We start from the raw sequence: 24,166 nt of genomic DNA, 5'->3' as shown, positions 1-24,166 counted from the left end.
ACTCATGAAATTTATCTAAAAGGTAATAAACAGGGCTAAAAATTGTGCGAATCTCCTAATCCGATTTGCGCAACCAAAAAACATCCGAATCCATCTGGATTCGCGTGAAATATTTCCACAAATTTATTAAATTGAACAATCAGTGAGTAAAACATCACAGAATTAAAAAAAAAAAAAAAAAAAGTCTCGTTATCAAGCTTCAGTTTAACCTTCTGACTACTGCAGGCGAGATATCTCGCCCGACGTCACGTCAGTCGATATACTGTAAACTGTATACAGTGCATTCCCCAATTCATATTTCCCGCCGTTTTGCACACGACACTCACCGGAAACGGAAATATAATTAAAGAAAAAAGATTTTTTTTCAAAATGGTGGTTTTTGTTTTGATTTTTTGAATTGAAAATACCTTGAACTTTTGAGTTCAAAAAGTGGTTTTCGGCAAGTATTTTCACTTGACAACAATGGCGGCACGTCGCGGTAATTTTCAGGGATCGATAGCTGATTGTAACAGCTAATTTGATAATAAATTTGATCGTTTTACCAACAACGAAAATTACCAAATATTGCAATATGAATCGTAGTTCGGGTTTTAAAAAAAATTCTGGTCAGAAAACCACTGTTATCGGGAATAATGGACATAAATACTGGACAGCTGGCCACAAATGCCCGTAAGTAAACGCAACTTTTTCGATTTTTTGCCTAATTTTAATCACCATTAGCCGATCTAAAATAATAAAAATTACAAAAAAAGACACGAAAATAATACTTACCGATTCATATATGAACTTTATTTCATGTATTTATGAAACATTTAAGTGAATATATGTGAGTAAAAATTATAAACTTGTACCCACTCAACGTGGTTTTTGTTAAAAATTAATCCAGTAGTCTAAAGGTTAAATTAAATCAAGAGAAAATGGGAGATTATGGAAAGGAATGGAATATTTGTTAATGACACTCTAGCTTAAGGGATATTATGTATGCACTGTCCCATAGACAGGACAGGACAGTACATACCTTAGCCTTAGATGTACCAGTCATGTGACATTGGTTGAGATGTAGAAATAACCAATCCATTTTGGGGGATTGATCCCATACCACTTCAGGTGTGTTCAGTTATATATACCATATATTATTAGTTACATGGTTTTTTGACAGGGCATACAGGATTTTATCGGGGCTAAAAAATTTCATGAGAACTCATGTGGATTCCCATGGAAGCAGTCCACGGGAATCCTATTCAAAATATTTTCAGAGAAGAACTTTATTAGAGAGAAGAACAGTGTTAGTATATAGACTTATGTGTCATATGCTACTAACTGTATATGGATTAGTGTATATAAAACAACCCTAACACAAACAAACAAAAATGTTTTTTTACTAAGTTTTTTTTAGTTGTTGGTTCCATTTCTCTTTACAGTCAAGTTTTTTTAGGTGTCTTACCAGCCCCAAGTTCAGCCAGCAAATGTTTGGCTAATGTTCGCGAACTAATTGATTGGTTCCCAACGTGGCCATTTGGTTTACTGTGAAGCGCATAAACCAGTCTAGTGGACGTTTTTCTGCTCGGTCTGGCTGAACACAGCCCAGGTTACTTTTCTAAGATTGCTTATTTGTAAACAGCGGATGGGATACTTTTGCCGATGTATTTTGCGCATTGGTTCAATGTTTGTATGGATATTACTGAAGTACATTTCCGCTACTGACAAAAATATTTATTGATTAAAAAGAGCAGGTAATTCAAAGTTAGGAACATAATATCAGCGAACTAACATAAAAATGTTTGATGTATTACTAAAGTGGCACACTACTGTCTATTTTTTTATTATGTAAGAACTGAACAAACATGTTCCTTTCGGTTCTTTTCATTGGCAATTTGGTTCATAGAAATGGAACAATCACTGCTTGGCTCCAGGCCAGACTATTCTCGATAAACCTGTGTTTCGTACATGCACAGATTCGAATATATGCTATGCTTTCCAAGCCAGTTTAACCTTTAGACTACTGGATTAATTTTTAACAAAAACCACGTTGAGTGGGTACAAGTTTATAATTTTCTGACCAGAATGTTTTTTAAAACCCGAACTAAGATTCATATTGCAATATTTGGTAATTTTCGTTGTTGGTAAAACGATCAAATTTATTATCAAATTAGCTGTTACAATCAGCTATCGATCCCTGAAAATTACCGCGACGTGCTGCCACTGCTGTCAAATAAAAATACTTTTTCTTTAATTATATTTCCGTTTCCGGTGAGTGTCGTGTGCAAAACGGCGGGAAATATGAATTGGGGAATGCACTGTATACAGTGTACAGTATATCGACTGACGTGACATCGGGCGAGATATCTCGCCTGCAGTAGTCAGAAGGTTAAGGGTTGTAGCAGTTTTGGCCATGTAATAAATTAATTTACTATAATTATTATTTATCGAATTTGATTTGGCAATATACATTTTAATATGCAAACCTCTATTGGTCCTAAAGTCATATCCATCTGGATATAATTATCTCGAACAACTGACAGTGCTTCCATGACTTGTCGGACATCTTCCAAATCTCTTACAGGACGTATCAAGCGTTTGTTGTAATCCTCCACAAACTCCAGAATATCATCCATCTTTTTGCGGTATACAACAGCAAGTTCATTTCCATACAGCCGCTTCCAGGCTTTGATTTCAACCTTCAGGCCCAGTTTTAATGATTCTGTAAATGAAACAAGTTACCTAATTTTAAGTTAAAAAAGCTGATGCTGCTAACTAACAAGGAAAGTTGTCTATACAACAGATGCATTCCACGATAAGGAATTCTTCTTTGATTAAAAAATATCTACCTCTTCTGAATTGTGTAAAATAAATAATATAGAACAATTAAATATAATTATTAATATTAAAAAAAGAGACCAATTTTTTTATTTAAAATGGCTGCATGCAAACATCCAGGTTTAACCAAGCATGAAAGTAATGTCTATACCTTCCGACTGATAAATTACTTCAGTTGAATTTATTAATGTGATGCAAGGACAGTTGATGGTGTGCATACATGTATAAAACTATCAACAACATACTTATTGTAATTCAGCACATAAAACTGATAAACAATACAGAATGTATAGTAAAAGTGACACAATCAGTACGAGGATCAGCTAAAGTAGTTGCAACTGTGAATCAGTTGTTTTGTTTCATCACTGACTCTACTAAATGCAAATGTTCTGCAATACATAAAAACAATAATGTGGTTATCATTTCCACTGACTTGTCACTAGCAGCATTTGCCATGTACTCTTCTTTCCCAATCCCCTGTGCAAAATTTCTGGATGGTACCACCATAATTCAGACACTGAATTCAGAACAGTAAAGACCTTCTTTGAGTATGCAGAGCAGGTATTTGTGCCCTAGGTATCAGCATAGCTTGTTAATACCACACATGCTGGTACTGCTTGGGTTGTCTACCAAGCAGACAAATAAGAGGCAACGGTGAGTGTAGACGAGTTCTTCCAACTGATGCATTGCCAAAGAACTGGAAACATTTTTTATTCAAGAAAAATCCCAAAACAGATTTGTTCTGCAACTTGTCATACCATGCCACTCACTTACAAAGGGAGCTAGGCAAGGAAGTACTTGTAACTGGTGGCCACAATGTGTTTTGCCCTTTGACACAACTAACTTCGCAGGAATGATGAATGATGCCATATTCACACAAGGAAGTCACCACCTATCTGTTTTTGCTAGTGCTGTCATGAATAACTAACAGAAACAGCTGGTGTATACAAAGTTAAAATTAAGGTTTCTTTTGTTTAATGACACCACTAGCGCACATTGATTTATTAATTATCAGCTATTGGATGTCAAACATTTGGTAATTCTGACATATATATATATATATATATGTCTTAGAGAGAAAACCCACTACATTAGTAGCAAGGGATATTTTATATGCACCATCTGACATACATGATACATACCATGGCTTTTGATATACCAGTCATAGTGCACTGGGTAGAATGAAAAAATAGCCCAATGAGTCCATCAACAGGGATAAATCCCAGACCAACCGTGTATCAGGGGAGTGCTTTACTGCTCCTTAGGTGTATACAGTTAATTCTGATGTAGTATGCACAACAGCGACAACAAACAACGTAAAGCTTGATGAATTATGTATGGTGTTTGGTATTGCTGAAAATGAAATGAAATAGTTGCTGCCTTTGGGCCAAAGAAATCTGCTACTCTTCCATTGTTCCACACCCTGACATGCTATGAGACAGTTTCTTTAAATTTGGAGGTACACCAAGTGTCATTTGGCAGGATTCAAACATACTGCACTGAATCGCATGGAAAGAAGACTGCATGAGCAATGGGAATGCATATACCCTGAGGTCACTGAATCATGTGAAACGCTAGTGCACCTGGCTGAAGCTATTGTGACAAGTTCATGGAAATAATAAAAGTGCTTTACAAAACAACCAAACTTGTAGAATCAATGATTGCAAAAACCCAAACATTTTACAATCTCAGGCTGCATTAGAGTACCACATAAAGCATGCCTGTTACCAGTGAATATGTGTTTGTCTCCTCATCCACAGCTGCTAATTCCTTGCGAATGGAAGAGGACAATCATCTTGACTGACTGCCAGCCACTTGAATCACCATCCCAGAAGCATCAAAGTCATGTTATGAACTGATATACTGTGAGTGTAACAAGGCATGATGTAGGCTTGTCAAATATGCTAAAGCAGTGTTAAAAGACACTGTACTCTATGTCAGTTCAGACGATTACTAGGTGTAGGCTCTTCAAATTGATTGTGTAGTGTTCACCATACATTCTGTATTGTTTATCCATGTAATTTTAGGTGCTGAATTACCATGTTTGTATTTGGTAGCTTTAATTTATCAATTTATGCAATAATTCATCAACTATTCTTGCATCACATTAATGTTAGTTTAATAACTGTAACTGAGGTAATTTATCAGTCTATAGAAATAACATTTATGCTTAGTTAAATATGGATACTTGCAGCCATTTTGATTTATTTTTACAGTCTTTGAAAATATTTACATTCTATATTATTCTTATCACATTAATGTTGGTTTCCAACCATAAACTGAAGTAGTTCATGTGCTGGGAAAAAATGGTTCCAACAATATTTAGCAAAAGATTTTAGGTTTGCAAAAATTTGCCCCTGATAGCTCATTTGCCATTGATACAAACTCAAAAACTTTTAGACCTTCGTTCAAAAGTTTATGTCAAAATTACTTCTTTTTTTTATAAATATTATTAAATAGTCCGATCCTCTCTTCTTTCTCTTATTTATTTTTGGACTGTCCTTCTAAAATGCTCCAAATTATATAAAAATTCGACCGAGCAGTCAATTCTTTTTATTTTTGGCTTGTAACTTCTTCTTTTTTTTTTTTTTTAATTCTATTAACTTTTTTACTAATTGTTATTTTCAAAATTCTGCCCATTTTCAACTCTACAACCCCCCCCCCCCCCCCCTCCATCCCGAGTCAGGCCACTGATCTTATCTAATTTCTTTTTGACCACCTGATTTAATCTAGCGACCAAATTTAAAGAGTAGAATTTTCTTTATTAATTATATTAGAGATGTGCATCAAAATTTTAAAGGCCCACTATTTAATTTTTGGATGTAAATTTCTAAATTGTCCGCTTAATTTTTTTCTGTCCCGGGACATGCCCCTGGCTAATGATAATACTTTGCCGGTTCAACGTCAAAAGGCGCCAGGCGCCATCTATTTTTAGAAACGGGGTCATAGCAGTGCACGTTGTGGTGCAATATCCAATTGTTCTGTAAATAAAGTGCGCGCGTCACCCATACTGACTAGGTCAGAACACTCTATAGTAAATACACGATACCCTTTTAAATCGGATGACAGGTGCTTGCACCTGCGTATTGTATTAATATTGTTTGGCAATGACTTCTTGAATAATTAGTACAAGTGTTATTTCAGTGCATGGTGTGGTGCAGTGTCCAATTATTCTATAAATAAAGTACGCAACACCCCAACTGCATGGCTGGGTCTATTCGGGTCACGCTGTAGTAAATACATGCTATCGGCCGAAAACCAGGTCACTGTTGTAGTGTATGCACTTTACTGTTTTTGGTTTAAATAAACTAATACAGCGTTTGTTTTTTAAGATTATATGTAGTGAAGAGGCAAGGATTATTTGTCAGAGATTTATTATTATTCAAAACATGGGTCTAATCAGGTCACGCTGGTTCTGGTTTACACTGAACAACTGAATCTCACAGTGGCTGCTCTTGTCTGTTATTATCTTATATTAATATGACTTTAAAAATAGTTATTTAAAAAGATGTCATGCATACCTCTCTCTAATCATTAGTTTAAATGTGGGTAAATATGGTATAACTTCAAAAGTGACCACCTGAATCGACTAGAGTGCACAATAACATTCCTGACCTACAAACTGGCTGTGTGTACACCAGTTGGCTAGGCTTAACCAGGTCACTGTTACAGTGTATGTACTTTACTATTTTCGCCAGCTTACCAGTTGAAATCCAACTCGTACAGCGCTATTTAAAACAATAATGATGTTTTAGTTTTATATTCTTACAATGTATGATAGTATGTAGTTGTGTCTGAAGTTGTAATACAAACAGTCGTGTGCCAAACCGGGTCTATTGTGATCTGCTGGAATGTGTACATGGGTCTAACTAGGTCACGCGGTGTTGTGCGCTTAACTGACCGCGAGTGTCTCCGTATGTCTATTATATTAACATGGTGTTAAAATAATTATTTAAAATCATGTCATACCTAACTATACGTCTTTTTATGTACACTCATTTAAAGGTGTTATAACTTAAACAAGTCATCCGAATTGACGAAGTGTTTTTGATAACACTACTGACCTATAAACAGACGTGTGTTACGCCAGGTTGTTAAGCTTAACCAGGTCACTGTCACTGACTCTATCTCATCATAGCTGCATGCATCTGCGCATACGTGTATTGATATTAAGCATATTAGAACTGGTACAATCCGGTTTAAACTGGTTTTAACCACTTCATTAACAAATGTATATAAGAGTGTATATTTTGTATTTGTAAATCATTTCATTCATAGACAGCAAGCGAGACAGCGAGCGTGGTGTTTATTATATTGTATTTTAATGGCAGATAAACAGCAGTTTTTAAATACTTTAACTTCAGTACAGGAACTTGAAGCTTGGGCTCATGACCACAACCTGGAAGAATGTCAAGAAGCCAACCTTAAACGCATTGAGTTACTATCTAAAGAACTGATTTTTAACAATGAAAATACACCTTCAAAAGCCGGCTATGTTTGCAACGTTTGTCAGCGCTGCTTTAAGTGGAATAAAGACCTCCTGCGACACACCCGTACAGTCCATGGGAATGAACGATTCCAGTGTGTTAAATGTGGACATTCATTTACCCGTCTGGATAACTATAACAGTCATCGATGTACACTAAAACGGACATCGTCAGAAGCCAACCAACAGGCCAAACGACAGTGCCTACGGCCTCTCGGTAACAATGTCAACAACAACCTCGACCCTAGTGATGTACCAGCTCGGCTAGCAAAGTGTAATTGGTGTGGTCACGTGAAATGTTTACTTCCCGGTAAGCACTTTTGTGAGGGTTGTTCAACAAAAGGTCGGGAATGCAGCCAGTGTCACAGACCAAAACCCAAGCGGTTCTACAGTCAACGGGTCAACCTGTGCGATAGGTGTATCCACCGACGTGAACGCTACGAAGAAAGACGAAACCAGGTTGGAGCGGGCCGTATAGATGCACTCGAGGGGGCAATTTCAACGACAACATTGACACCCAACCGAGAAAATGATGTTGACATTCTTCAGTTCTTAGCTGATGAACAATTTAATATTTTACAGATTTTGCATAATTCCTTAACAGCAAACAAAGGTATGAAGTGGTTTTTAACTTTAAAATTGAAATTTATCAAATATGATGAAAACAATGAAAGTATATTGGCAGAACCTATACTTAGAACTACTAATTTTTTAACCACTAATTTCTCTGAATTGGAGAAACAATTAGCAGAGGGATTTCAAACATTGTACACATCATCACAAGAATTTCAAGCTGAAGGGAGTGGATGGGCTATCGATCATATCATACATTTGGAAGTTAATACAGCTCAATATATTCCTTTGACTGGTAGTAGCTATATCCCTCTTCCTAGAGTCCTTGCAGAGAAAAAAGCCATACTGAAAATTCAGAACGAAGATCAGAAATGTTTTATTTGGTCTGTCTTAGCAGCTCTGCACCCATTATCTTTCAAACATCATGCCAACAGGGTAAATAAATATGAACCTTATGAAACTGAACTAAATTTAGATGGAATTGATATGCCCATTCCCTTAACACAATTAACAAAATTCGAAAAACTAAACAGTATTTCAGTAAATGTCTTTGGATTTGATGAGAATGATGGTGTATTTCCCTTACACAAAAGTGCATTCAAATGTTCAATTGAGGTAGATTTAATGCTACTCAGCCAGGGGGAAAAGAGACACTTTTGTCTCATTCGCAATTTCAGTAGGTTGATGGGAAATAGAACAAAACATGGACATCAAACATTTTATTGTCGTTCTTGTTTACATGGTTTTACTAGACAAGATTTGTTAGATGATCACACACCATATTGCAATTCATATGGTCTTCAGAAAGTAAAACTCCCCACAGAAGACAACAAGTGGGTTCAGTTTAATAGTATTCGCAAACAGTTAAGAGTACCGTACATAATTGTTGCGGATTTTGAGTCTCTTACGCGAAAAATCAGTGGCTGTGTGAATGACCCCACTTTTTCAACCACTACAAAGTATCAAAAGCATGAACCATCTGGCTTCTGTTATAAAGTTGTTAGCTCTGATCCTTCGTATTACAAACCTGCTGTTGTATACAGGGGACCAAATGTTATTAATAATTTCATTGATCATCTATTAGAAGAAAGTAAGAATATTGGAGAAATCTTAAACATTGTGGAACCAATGAAATTGACAGTAGAGGATGAGAGAACATTTAGAACCGCTAGTACATGTCATATTTGTCAAGGAAAGCTAGGGTCAGACCGAGTTCGCGACCATGATCATTTGACTGGAGTTTATAGGGGTCCTGCACACAATAAATGCAATTTACAGTACCAGTTTAGGAGGAATAAGGGGAAACAGAGCAATCTTAACGAGTTCTTTATTCCTGTTGTTTTTCACAACCTTAAAGGTTATGATAGCCACCTGATCATGAGGTATTTGGATAAATCTGTTAAACAAAAACTACACTGTCTAGCCAACAACATGGAAAAATACATATCATTCTCTTTTGGCAGTTTGCGGTTCATAGACTCACTTCAGTTTTTGAACGCATCGCTTGAGACACTGGTTACTAATTTGAAAGCAGACGGTAGTGATAAATTCACTCAACTCACAAAAGAATTTTCAGATGAACAGAAAATCAGCTTACTTCTAAGAAAAGGGGTATAACCTTATGACTTTATGGATGACGAGTCTAAATTTAACATGTCTCAGCTCCCTGCTCAAGCTGAGTTTTATAATATTTTAACTGATAGTGATATCTCGGACGAGGATTATGAGCATGCTCATCAGGTGTGGACAACGTTTGACTTGAAAACCATGGGAGAGTACCACGATTTGTACATGAAAACAGATGTTCTTCTCTTGGCAGATGTATTTGAAAATTTTAGAAACATGTGCTTAGATTATTATGATTTGGATAGTGCTCATTATTTCACTTTACCCGGTGTAGGGTGGGATGCCATGCTCAAGATGGGAGGTGTGGAACTTGAACTTCTCACAGATTTAGACATGCATCTTATGATAGAGCATGGTCTAAGAGGTGGAATTTCAATGATATCAAAAAAGTTTTCCAAAGCTAACAATCCTTATCTTGAAACATTTAATGAAAATGAACCCTCCACCTATCTTATGTATTTGGATGCTAATAACCTGTATGGACATAGCATGTCCCAATACCTCCCTGAAAGAGATTTCGAGTGGGTTAAAGACTTGGACAGTCTTGACATTATGACTGTGACAGAGAATTCAAACACGGGGTATATTTTGGAGGTGGATCTTGAATACCCCACAGAATTACATGACTGTCACAGTGACTATCCTCTGGCCCCTGAATCTATGCTAGTCACTGATGCTATGCTTTCTCCTCACTCACAGCAGCTGAGAGATAAACTTTGTCTTACAGGTCGGCCTGTACGAAAACTAGTTCCAAACGTCAATTATAAAGAGAAATATGTACTACATTACAGAAACTTACAATTCTATCTCAGACAGGGAATAAAGTTGACAAAGATCCATAGAGCGATTCAGTTTAGACAGTCTCCATGGTTAAAGACCTATATCGATTTCAACACGGAAAAAAGAAAGCAGTCCAAAAATGAAACTGAAAAAGCTTTTTTTAAGTTGATGAACAACTCCTGTTTTGGTCGAAGCATGATGAATGTAAGAAAACATGTGAATGTGGAGCTGGTAAATTCAAAGAAACATTTAAAGAAACTCTGTGCTAAACCCACATTTGAAGGCTTTAAAATATTTAACCCTGATTTGGCTGCAGTTCATCTTAAGAAAGCCACTATCGTTCTTAATCAGCCTATCTATGCCAGATTTTCAATTCTAGACATGTCTAAAATTGTTATGTATGAATTTCACTATAATTTCATGAGAGCAAAGTATGGTAATAAAGTCCAGCTTTTATTCACAGATACAGATTCACTGTGTTATGAGGTAGAAACAGAAGATATCTATTCTGATTTTCAGAAACATGCCAACTTGTTTGACACAAGTAACTATAATCTCTCTCACCCTCTCTTCTCTACTGTAAATGCCAAAGTGTTAGGTAAAATGAAGGATGAGCTTGGGGGATCTGTCATGGAAGAGTTTGTAGGTCTTAGACCGAAAATGTATTCGGTTTTGTATGAGGGGAAAGAGAAATAGCTAAAGGTGTTAGTAAAACTGTGATAAAAAAGGTCCTGAAGCATACTATGTATAAGAAATGTTTGTTTGAACATTCCCAACTGAGACATAGCATGACTAATATTCAGAGTGTGAATCATCAGCTGTACAGTGTAGCCACCAACAAGATAAGTTTATCTCTCTACGATGACAAACGCTATGTCCTTGAAGATGGAATCCATACTTTAGCCCATGGACACTACCGTACTCATCCTAGAATCATTGATTAGGCTATAAACCACATGTGCATAATATTGTCTATTGTAAATGAGAACCACTTCATACCTTATGATTTTCATGTATGTATATATGTTAACCTTTTTATATGGTGCCCTCTTAATAAAATAGATTTAGTTTTTCTTGTAATAAACTTCACTTGTTTAATGCTTTTTTTTGTTTTTTGTTTTATTTAACTTAATACAATAAATGAATAACAAGAGAAATGCTTGACTACTACAATGTATTTTATTTCTCTCAACATACATATATTATGATACGTGTCAAGGATAAAGGGAAACTCTTGACTGTACCTTACATGTACATATACACAAAACTATTCAGTATCTGTATCATTTTCATTTTCTTCTTCTTGATCATTGACTAAGTCCTCAGCTTCAGAAAAATCTATCTGGGAGAGTATATCTTTGACATTGGGTTTCATCCACAATTCAATCTTGGTAGAGATTACATCTGGGTCCGTCTCAGGGTCCATATTCTTCACTTTAGACAGTATGGTTTTGAACAAGGGTGCTTCACTGAAATAAGTCACAAACTGTAGGGCTCGAACCATTCTGTCAATGAAAGTTTTTTCCCAACATTTTTGTAACTTCCTTTCAATCCATCTTTCCTTTCAATCTTGATCTTCATAAGTTTCTTTCTTTGCCTGAATGCTTTCTTTACAAGTTTTCAAGGTCAACTTCCACATCTCTGTCAGACCAGCAGCTTCCCATTCTTTGTAATCCAATTTGGAATCTTTTACATCGGTATTGATGGGTTCTTCATCCAGTTTGGCTCATTTCCTTAAAGGTTGACCCCCATTTTCGGGGCACCAGGTTCTTACATGACGTTGAAGATCATGGTTGTTCTCAAACAAAATACCGCATTCGTCACAGGAAGGCATGTTGACAACTGTATCAATATCCTCAGTATCATTATAATTAAATTCACTGTCAACTTCAGAAGTTTCTCTCACGTCGTTTAAGTTGTTGTGTTTGATGTTCACAGGATGACTGTTACTATTCAACTGAGGTGACTCTCGAATTGATGGTTCTTTTATAGGTTGTTGAGAAACACTATCACTAGTAGTTATAACATTAGGTTTAAGTCTCTCATTCTCAGAGGTAGAAGGTCGTAAATCAATAGTCAGATTGCCATAAGGTTGTTGAACAGCTGCTTCATACACAGACATAAAACGATCAGTATTGTTGAGAAAAATTCTTCTTGCAAACAAGTTCACTTGTTGTCTGTCCACGGGTGAATTGAACAGTCACAAAATGTAAATTCAGAGCAATGTCACGTGACTCTTTGCCTCTCGGAAACAAATTTTGCAACAGTAAAAAATTAATGACATTCTTGTGATGTGAAGTACGAGTAAAAAGTTGAGAAATACGTTTATCATCCTTGGCCTCGGTCATGTGATCATCCAGAATTAAAACATTATTGTTGTGTGCATCAAAGTAGTTGTTGTCCTGCAGGTTGTAAGGGATACCTTTCACAAACTGAATTTGAGGCATGGTCTCACGAATAGTATCATAAAGGGGTTGCCACTCGTTGTAACACCATACAATGTTGTTAGGTGTTGGCTTGATGAGTCCTTTCCGAAGTATATGATACATAAACATTGTCTTCCCACATCCACTAGGGCCCACGAAAATGACATTGGAAGGTATAGTAAAATAAAACGGTTCTTCATCTGGTACCTGCTGAGCTTGCATTCCTTGTGGTGGTGGTGGTGGTGGTGATGATGATGGTGGTGGTGGTGGTGGTGGTGGTGGTGATGGTGGTGAATGACTGGTCTGTCTATGTCTGAGCATGGCATCCCTCCTCGAAAACATTTTCTGACAATCTGGACACGATGTTGATCCCATGATGTTCAGGTATAAACTAACTCAAATACAACACTCGCTATTATTTATACCAACTGGAGATTTGCTTCTGGAATCCAGCTGTTAAACTTCTTAGGATAGCCCATCCACTTAACAAACACCTGTTTCTCACCTCTCCTCTTTCTTCTCTTAAGCACTTTCTCCACCTTCCAAATGTTATTGTCCGTTTTGAAGACTTGCTGTAACTCATTTTCGTAGAAGCTACCTTCAATGGGGTCATCTGCATAATCTTTCAGTTGATATATAGGAAAACCATCTCTGTAGTATCTTCTCTTAATTATAAATATTTCTTCAGTCCATTTTTCTTGATAATCTCTTTGAAAGGTGTATTTCAAATGAGAAATTCTCACTTGATCCCCAACCTTAAATTTGAAAGGTTTCCTTTTAGTTTTAGACTTTGTTTTCAAAAGATCGATGTACTGCTCTTTCCACACCATAGCTTCATTTTGCTCGTCGATGTCTGAAGGTGATCGCTGATTTAATGACCTGTGTGGTCTATGATTGTAACCATCTACTAGATCTTGTAGAATATCCAGGTAGTGATAAGTCTGTTTATACGTAAAATATCTGTACATAGCAACCTTCAGAGTCCGGATCACTCTCTCAGCATATGATGCTTTGGTCTCATTCTGAGTGACATAGAATGTTATATCTTTGTCTTTCAAATATGATTTCACTTTTTTATTATTGAATTCACGGCCTTTATCTGATCTAATAATCCCTGGTAAAGGTGCAGTGGCAAATATTTTCTTCAGTGCTTTAATGACAGATTCTGGTTGTTTGTTTTTCATGGGTTCAACCCATAGATATCTTGTAAAAACATTGATAGATATCAACAGGAATTTTACACCGTCATTATCCAATTCAATATTAGAAACGTCTGCTAAATCAACATCCCATCGTGCATTCAGTCCACTCGCCACGAGCCTGTTTCTTTTGAATTTGTAGCGCAACGATCGCTGAAGCGAGTAGGCGTCTTGCGAAGCAAGCCACCGTTTGATATGGTGTAAGCTAATATCAAATTTCCCTTCCTTTTTTACAATACGATACAGTTTATTTACTCCCGAAAAGGAAGCTGGGTGTTTTGGATTAAAATAAATATTCAACAAATATTCTGTCCACCCTTCTCTAGGCATGATTATAGATTAATGAGATAAAAATAAATTGTTGGTAATATTTATATCGAATGTAAACAGTTGCCTACAATACAATGTTTTCATAATATTTGCAACACTCTTAAATGAATGTATAGAAAAGCAGACTGCACACGTCTGAATGTGACCTTATTATCTGTGAAGCCATTGTCAATGTCAATACAATAAGCAGGGTATGAGCACTCGTGACTCGGTTCGGCCCGTAGCGTTAGTTTACTACAGCGTGACCCGAATAGACCCAGCCATGCAGTTGGGGTGTTGCGTACTTTATTTATAGAATAATTGGACACTGCACCACACCATGCACTGAAATAACACTTGTACTAATTATTCAAGAAGTCATTGCCAAACAATATTAATACAATACGCAGGTGCAAGCACCTGTCATCCCATTTAAAAGGGTATCGTGTATTTACTATAGAGTGTTCTGACCTAGTCAGTATGGGTGACGCGCGCACTTTATTTACAGAACAATAGGATATTGCACCACAACGTGCACTGCTGTGACCCTGTTTCTAAAAATAGATGGCGCCTGGCGCCTTTTGGCATGGAACCGGCAAAGTATTATCATCACCTGGCTATCCAGAGACAGGCCCCGGGACGGACATGCTCGAAACTCTAGTGGTATATGAGCATGTAAAAATTATTTGCACTCGCACACTCATAATTGCTGTTTTTAGAATTTTGTGAAGTCTCCTTTGCAAAATCCTGGATCTGTTCCTGAAGTGATATGTGGAACTATTACATTAAAGATATACTTATTTATACTTTAATTATACCATTCAGACATTGAATTTGGGGACATTTGTTAGGATTCCACATGAGTAATCCAGAAAAGCAAATTTAGTAACATAGTAGTGATTAATGTAATACCTGTAAGGAGTTCGAAAGGACCAACAATCTTAGACAGAGGTATTTCATCAATAGCTTCTTCTACTTCCTTAAATGTGTCCAGTTTTTCTTTGTAATCAGAAAGTGAAGGATCACTTGCAACAAATTCCTGTAAAAGAAAACAGCAAAGATTTTTTAACTACTACAAGAAGATCTTCAGTAAAAAATTTGTCTGTATCATTTTATAGGGCAGGATTTAGCTCAGTCGGTTGAGTGTTCATTTGAGGTGTTTGCATCACAGATCACAGGATCAAACCACCTCGGTGTATCCATTCAGCTGATTGGGGTTTTTTCTTGTTCCAACCAGTGCACCACAACTGGTCAAAGTCTGTGGTATGTGCTTTCCCGTCTGTGGTAAAGTGCATATAAAAGATCCCTTGCTGCATTAGGAAAAATGTAGCAGGTTTCCTCTGATGACTACATGTCAGAATTACCATATGTTTGAAATCCAATAGCCGATGATTAATTAATCAATGTCCTCTAGTGGTGTCGTTAAAAAAAAAAAATTTAGCTTTAACTTTGTATCAATTTTATTTACTTAGTAAATATATTTATTTTGTTTGCAATAAATCATTACTGGTTTTAAATCATCGGATGTAAGCACAAAAATAATTTCCATTCTCAGCAACCTACTAAGAGAATATTAATATAATACAGTAAAAACATACAGCAACTGCTTCTTCTCGACCTTCAGCCCAGAGGAAAGAAAAGTCATAATAGCTTTTCATTGATGCGTTAACTTCATTCCTCAGCATTCCAGTCACCGATGACAACATACTCATGAACTTGTTTAGATCCTGGTTCTCAGCAAGACTTTTGTAGTAATTTTCTTTTTGATAAGATACGACTTCTACCAACGATGCTGTAATATTAAATAAAACAAGAGACTTATTGGCCTATAGAGTTCCGCTATTTAATTTTTAATTTTGTCAGCCGTAGATAATTCATTAATTGTAAAGACAACCTGTGACGGTACATGCTCTTAATTTCTTTTCGCCTGTGGCGATATTAATTGTTTTAGAGGGCCGTGTGCAGTTCCATATGCATTTAAGCCCAGGTGGCCAGTAGTTACGTAATACCTCAGCGAGTGCGGTTTTTACAACCTTGATTTGGCGACTAGGTGTCATTGAGTCTGACCATCTGAGAAAAAAATACCGCTTGGTTACTGTGGAAACATACACATCATAAGATTCGGTTCCGCGTCCTGTCTCCGGACCAGTCTGGGATTTTATAATAAATAGCTAGGGTTTTAGAGAAATCGGGGAGAAACATAGGAAGGCTCCAGGGGATCGCTGTCCGTCCGGACTGGTAAATATCATTTCTGCTCTGTTGTATAACCTTGATGTGATTGATGTGACTTTAAATATTTTAATACTGTATTATACCAATATTATTTAGACGGTGCTGCCGGTCATCTGACGCAGTATACTGTAGGCTCACCGTTCTGATATATATATATATATATATATATATAAAGCTTATCCAGTCATCCTAGAGGACCTAGGTAAACTGCAGGTTACTGTCTTTATTGTGATAGGTACTAGTATTAAGTCTGTATTACAAGGTTATTGAATGAGTAGTTAGGGTTAATTAAAAATTAACCAGTTAGGAATAGAGTTGTAATTCCTTTATTAATTAAGTTCTCCTGGAAGCGTTTCTCAATTATCACACGTTATTGAACGAGTAGTAAGGGTTAATTAAAAATTAACCAGTTAGGAATAGAGTTGTAATTCCTTTATTAATTAAGTTCTCATGGAAGCGTTTCTCAATTATCAAACGTGTGGGTGTTGTGTCACGGTAAAGTGATTAGCATATTGTGTAAACTAGACACCTAGAGATTAACTAATTAAGTGATCAGTTCTGGGTTGTTATTATTTGTTGTTGTTAATTAACTACTGTGGCAGTACATTTGTCAGCCTAGGTTAATACAGATTCCAAAGTGTATTGTGTTTTTGTGTTTTCTAGTGAACTAAACGTGCTATATTATATATACTTTATATAAGATCTTATCTCTGATCATACCTAGACGAGCCAGCGGGTATAACTGCCTGTTACAGAGAGATCTAATAGATATACCGTTAGGAGAGATATTTGGATAATCGTGTTTCATTCAGTTACGGGTATTATAGGATCCCCGTGACACAACCTAATGTTAAAGGGGTGATTGTGCAAGGCTTTTGGACTGGTATATTCAACAATATTTATTGCACATTATTGATTAAAATCAACAAGTATATTGGTATATTTAATTAATAAAACGGTAAACATGTGATGGCTATTTTGTACCATTTTGTTCTATCCCAATGAATTCACCCTTTGGTGAGCCAGTAGTTACGTAATACTTAATGTGTCGCAATCAGGTATTATTCTTAGAAATGAATAAACAAAAGTACCAATCTGTTGATATTTGCAGAATAATGAAACAGACATGTTCTGTATAATATCCATCAAAGTAAGTCAGCAATATAGGTATATATTATTTTCCAATATAAAATAAACCACCATTGTCAAACTGGCTACAAAACAAATCAAAATAACTCTCTAATGATGTATCATGCTACGGTTAATTTCAGAAAGCTACAGACTGAAATGACAAACAACTGTTTACTTAGTTAATTAGTCTATTCTTATAGTTGCCTCCTCCCGTGTTTCCTTATTGGCAGGTGTATTTTCGTAGAATAACAGACAATGCAGATGCAATTTTTGATAGTGTCACCACTGTAGACATAAAAAGAATATGTACTGGTCAGGGCTAAAACTTAAAAAAAAAAAATTGCCGTCAGTGAAAGGGCCGACCGACGGATATTTTGGGTATGCCAACGGCAATGTCTTTAAGCCGACTTTTGCAGCAAATAAACTTATCTGAAAGGTTATTTTTCTGTATGTACATGTAGTCAAATTTCTTCAATGTATGTCAATAAACTTCAATAAACAAGAATTTATTATAAATGGAATCATGGGCTACTAGTATAAGCTAACATTTAACGGAACCTGGCATTTCTGAGACGAAGTTGCTCAAGTTTTCGGTGAATATGACATGAAAATTGTTCTATGGATGACATTAAGTTGTACCAACATGTATATAGTGTTCTTGCTGGGTGAAAATTAAAGGAGGATAGTCAAGCAGGCCCCACCCCACCCAACCATTAAAAAAACCAACAACAAAAAACACCAGAAAAGCACACAAAAAAGCAAAAAAGAGGACCGTTTCTTTACCGTATATTGTTGTGTGTTGGTAGACTTTGAGGAAATACCTATCCCTTATTTCGCCCCTTGGTATCTGGTACTGAAAAGATGGTACAATGTACAAGCTGCCTTATCTTTTGTGCACTGTTAGTTAAAATGTAGTTCAGTTAAAACGGAGTGTCGGTCTGACATTCATGGGTATTCCTTTTGCTAAACCGATCAAAGTTTTAATATTTCTTATTTTAATAAAGATTTTAAATAATAAAGAGATTTTTTTTTTAAGTGATCCCCTACCTTAGTTTCGTTTTTGTAAAGGCAGTGTATATATTATTTGACACCCAAGATAAATTATTTTAATAATGAACACTACCACTTCCGTTTTTATAAGCGGTGATATCCCTTCCCCAACCCCCCTCCCCAAAAAGAAATAAAATAATAATAAACGTTTCTAATATTTTATAAGGAATTGCTGAACAAACAAATGACAGTAAGTAAAAAATCATCAGTTACGACCAAGTAAATCTGCAACTGAGTTTAAAATATCAGACGTGAGTTAGTGGACACAAAAGACAGGATGACCATTCTGATCACGTGACAAAGTTGGCACCAAATAAGTGGGGGGGTTTTCAGTCGGAGATTGCCGAAACAATAAAATATAACTTTTATTTGTGTATCAAACATATAAATGGATACTGGTATGGGACACAACAGAGGCTGTTAAAAAATAGTGTTAAATTATGTTACGGTAACTGCCATAAGCTACTGAAGTTTTTCGTCAGTTGCGCTTACGGACACAACGCGGCTTGTTTCCTTTGATGTCCAGTGTGCAGACTGATCGATGTTTTCCAGTGTGAAAAAAAAAAGTGCATTGGAGCTGGGTGCTGTAAATTATAACAGGATACCGAAAAAAAAAAAAGAGGGGCGCAGAAACAACAAATGGGGCTGCCAAACGTCAAAAGGGGCGACCTAACACGAAAGAGAGGAGGCAGTGAGAATGTATATTATACAACACATGATACGTGCATGACTAAATATAGTTCCATCGCATGGTACTAACTAAATGCCCATTAACTCCAACCAGGACCCAAACATCCGTGTTAAATACCGGCAGATAATGTTCATACACATTTATACATTTTGCCGTCGGTCAGTAGCTTTACCGATGGCAGAAATTTTTATCCAACAGCATAAAAGTGCCGTCAGTGACGCCCCCAACCGACGTCAGTTTATATGTCACCAACAGCAACTGCCGTCGTTGCCGCCATTAAGTTCGAGCCCTGCTGGTATTATTAACATCACAAGGTATTGTGATGTATTTTTTACCAATCTGATATGTCATGACATGTCCTAATATTAGTCTTTGATTAATGGTATAGATGAAATGTGGGCACTTGTGTTATTAGCATGTAGTGGATCATGACCCGTATCACTATATTGCAAAAAAAAAAAAACAAATAACCTGTCACCCATAAAATGGCAACAGACATTATCAACCAACAGAGATTATTACTGTAAATAATTCTGTAATATTGTTGATTAAGTAAGACAGTCCTATCTAAAAATCACAGAACTGACTAATTATAAAGTTCAAAAAAAGTGGAAATTATCAATCACTTGGTTATTGCAGGTGATTGTTTTTGCTCAAATATAGTACTAGGTCTACTATAGTAGGCTATGCATTTTTTTCTTTAGATTTTGCAGAGGAAAAAATACTGAAACCCCATTTTGTTCTGTTAATGCACATTGAAGTATGTTTAGTTAAATAGTTTATTATATTATCTGGGCATTTATGGGGTTTTTTTTAAGTCAGACTGGTTAAAGCTCAGTACATAATACCCTTTCAGCATACACATAAAAAGGTTAACATTTAAATATTTTTTTATCAATGGCTTATTATATAATTTCATTTTAGAAAGATACATAGGTAAGAGAAAACTTTTATTTCCTTCAACAATGAGTGAAAAGTTTATCCATTTTAAAACATTACAAAGGAGGGATCTAAGAATATACAATCATGCATAACTATTATATTTAGTACTTGTTTAATAAAAGTAATTATGACCAATAATATTGTGATACTTCAGCTGAAGAGATCCAATAATATACAATAACAATTTAGTTTACTTGGTACTTATTTAATAAAAGTACACTGGTGGCACCTAAGTCTGCGCACCTAAGTCTGCGCACCTAAGCATTTATGTTATATTTTAAAGTTAAAATATTTCTTTAAAAATATTTGTTTCACCGCCACAGTACAATGGAACAATAAACGTGTTACAACTAAAGTTATTTTAATTTTAATGTTTTTTAAACTCAAGTAAAGAGCGCATTTTTAGTGGGACTCCCCTGCATTTACTGGCTGCATGACGGCACATAAGTCTGCGCAGAAAACATTAAAACAACCACTTATGTCGCTAATGTTTACATAAACAGCAACAAACAATTTAATCCGACTTTTATAAGTTCTAAATAACAAACACTTCCTGTTATAGTCTGTTTCAGAAACATTTAGATTGTGCAAACGAGATAAATATAAATGGTGTTCCATGCTCCTTAGTTTGAACAACACAAAATGACAATAAAAAAAAAAAGCCAATGTAAAAATATTTGATCATTATTCAAAAACAATTGTCTGTTATTAACTGTGTAAATGAGCACAAATAGTGTTCGTTAGACATATAGGACAATCAATGATAATTTTGAAACAGACTATAGCTAAAATAGGCCATGCTTTAAGTGCAGTGTTCAAAGTCTGTGTGCAGCCATTAAGACATTCATTTCATTTATGGATTCATAAATTACAATAAGGTATGTATTGAAGCTTCTATGTAAATTTATGTAAATTTATGTAAGCTGATATGCAAGGTTGATCTTTACAACGTTGACAGACGTGTTGACAGACGATAGAAAAACACGTTATCGGGGCTGGCAAAAGTATACTTTTAGTGCATTAAATTCAGGGGTTTTTTCAATAAAAGTGTTATCGACCAGTTTTATACATATATTCACAATCAAGATGTGTTGTTTTAACAACGGTTTTGTGAATTAACTTAACGTTGCTCGTTTGTTTACAAACATACCCCGACACTTGTTTCAAGACGTAATGTAACGTCATTAACGTGCGCAGTCTTTTGTGCCGCGCAGACTAAGGTGACATGAGTGTAATTACTACAGTTAAACACATTAAATAAATAACATTGTATGCTTACAGTCACTGTCTTCGGCTGCACCTTTGTTCTTCAAAAGCCACGACAGGCCATGTTTTCCATGTTTCCACACCTGAACATCTCTACTAATTTTTACAATTAACTGAGTGGCAGCGTTAATAACGACCTGGACCTCATCAAGACTTGGCTGCATTACCTAATACATAATAAAGACAAACTTAGTATTATCTCTGAAACTGAAACTGGTATCTGATTAACAACAGTGCCATTACTTTCAACTACATTTTTGAACATTAATTCTTTTGAAGCTGGCCCCAGAATGCTAATCCTAACATACATGATAGATTAATTTCTGTTGACAGAATAATTGCCGTGAAAAACATTGCTATGGTGAATGAATTTAATAAGGGTCCATTCACTTTTATAGACATCTTCATGCGTGAAGAGAGAGTGTGAATGAGTGACTGACTCAGAAAGTGAGAGCCAGAGTTAAAGTTTGTTTTGTTTAACAACACCACTAGAGCACACTGAATAATTAATCACTGGATGTCAAACATTTTGTAATTATAACTCATAGTCAGCAGGAGGGCGGGACGTAGCGCAGTGGTACAGCGTTCACTTGATGCGTGGTCGGTCTGGGATCGATCCCAGTCGGTGGGCCCATTGGGCTATTTCTTGTTCCAGCCAGTGCACCATGACTGGTATATCAAAGGCCATGGTATGTACTACCCTGTTTGTGGGATGGTGCATATAAAAGATCCCTTGCTGCTAATTGGAAAGAGTAGCCCATGAAGTGGCAACAGTGGGTTTCCTCTCAATTCTGTGTGGTCCTTAACCATATGTCTGATGCCATATAACCGTAAATAAAATGTGTTGAGTGCATCGTTAAATAAAATATGTCTTTCTTTTTTCATAGTCAGCAGTTAAGTTTGTTTTGTTTAATGAAACCACTAGGGCACATTGATTAATTAATCATTGGCCATTGGATGTCAAAAATATTATAATTGTTCGACTCCTAGTCTTCAGAGGAAATCCACTATATTTTTCCATTAGCAGCAAGGGATCTTTTATATGCACTTTCCCCACAGAGGAAAGCACATACCATGGCCTTTGACCAGTTGTGGTGCACTGGTTAGAACAAAAAAAACCTAATCAGCTGAATGGATCCGAGGTGGTTTTACAGACAGACAGAGACAGAGACAAAGACAGAGAGATAGAGAGATCGAGAAAGAGACCGAGACCGAGACCGAGACCGAGACCGAGAGAGAGAGAGAGAGAGAGAGAGAGAGAGAGAGAGAGAGAGAGAGAGAGAGAGAGAGAGAGAGAGAGAGAGAGAGAGAGAGAGAGAGAGCGCCAGATAGCCAGAGAGAGATGTAAAACAAAAAGAATACTCTGTACACTTATGTAAATTATGTCATTATTTCATGTGTTTGTTGCTATAGATGGTTCACTGCATGTGTAGCTGTAAAGGTAGAGGGTATAGTATTATGTCTCAGCTTTGTGCCAAATGTCTGCATGACTCTATAAAACATACTTTAGTAATATACTTTTGGAACATTATCCTTTTTGCCAAGAAAAAAAAGTGTCACTAATTTACCTAGTTTCGTTGGTTTTCTGAAAAATAAAGTAAAGATTTTATTTCTTTTACACTTACAACTTGTGGTATAGCCAAAACAATATCGCATAGAAATACTGGAGATATTTCTTCTTGTTGAGGGAGACCCTCATCAAACACTGTCAACATTGCTCGATGTAGACTGAAAACAAATACAAAGTTTTACGGGTTAACTTTCTTATAAAATTACTAATAACTTATGAACTACCGCATAGCCGAAAATTTTCGTGGTTTGGGGACTAAAAACAATTCTCGGTTTTTTATTTTCAAGGTTTTACAAACCTAAAATGAGAGTATTTTTACTTTGTGGTTTAGCAAATATGGCTTGCGAGAACATTAATGTTATTGTTGATTGAAAGTTTCATGTCGGTTTCCATATGATTGATATTGTCAGAGTTTAAAGTTGAACAATAGTCAATAGAACACTCAACTGCAATTGGCTAATATAGTACGCCATTAGCAAGACAACTAATCACAGTCTCTGTTTTTCATTAAAGCCAAATACAATTTGTGAGCTCGGCAGCTTTCATTCATATTCAAATAGTAAGATGTCTCAGTATACCAGCCATGAAATACACAGGCTGTCTAGTATACCCTAAGTAGGACATAAATAGGAATCAAAATACAGAAAAAGTAGGACAAAAGTAGGAAAATAGAAGGAAAAAGTAGGATAAAAGTAGAACTGAAACAGTACGCAGCAACATTATTCATGCTCATACTGGATAAACGAATGTGTTAAATAAAAAAAAGTGGTATTATTGACAAATATTCAGTTCAGTTTGTACCTGTATTTTTGTTATCTAAAATAATATGAATCTTATGTAACAGTCACATTATGCAGTTATTTAAAATTGTTGTATACAGTATTAATTGATATATTAACACTGAACTTTTTTTTAGCTGCTGAGTATTTGAAGTAATCATACTTTTGGTCGATAAATAATAACGCTTAATAAGACAACTTGCCCATATAAAATGATGTCAATAGATACGACATTCAATAACAAAGTAATTTTAACGTTCATCAAGAAATGAACAAAAATCTCATTGCT

At 35.9% G+C, this 24,166-nt stretch overlaps 1 protein-coding gene across 1 annotated transcript in view; it reads right to left on the bottom strand.

Moving 5' to 3' along the window:
- Positions 1–24,166, bottom strand: part of LOC121386244 (dynein heavy chain 8, axonemal-like) — a 240,158-nt gene that overhangs the window by 130,840 nt on the left and 85,152 nt on the right. Inside the window, exons 21-25 of the mRNA XM_041517077.1 lie at positions 23,154–23,256; positions 21,542–21,695; positions 15,815–16,008; positions 15,129–15,255; positions 2,466–2,701 (exon numbers count right to left, since the gene is read on the bottom strand). Coding sequence (XP_041373011.1) covers positions 2,466–2,701; positions 15,129–15,255; positions 15,815–16,008; positions 21,542–21,695; positions 23,154–23,256 — 814 coding nt within the window. The remainder of the gene's footprint in view (positions 1–2,465; positions 2,702–15,128; positions 15,256–15,814; positions 16,009–21,541; positions 21,696–23,153; positions 23,257–24,166) is intronic.

Source organism: Gigantopelta aegis, chromosome 12 (genome assembly GCF_016097555.1).
Source record: "Gigantopelta aegis isolate Gae_Host chromosome 12, Gae_host_genome, whole genome shotgun sequence".
NCBI lineage: Eukaryota > Metazoa > Mollusca > Gastropoda > Neomphalida > Peltospiridae > Gigantopelta > Gigantopelta aegis.
Note: the sequence above shows the minus strand (reverse complement) of the source record. Positions and strands in the feature narration are given on the sequence as shown.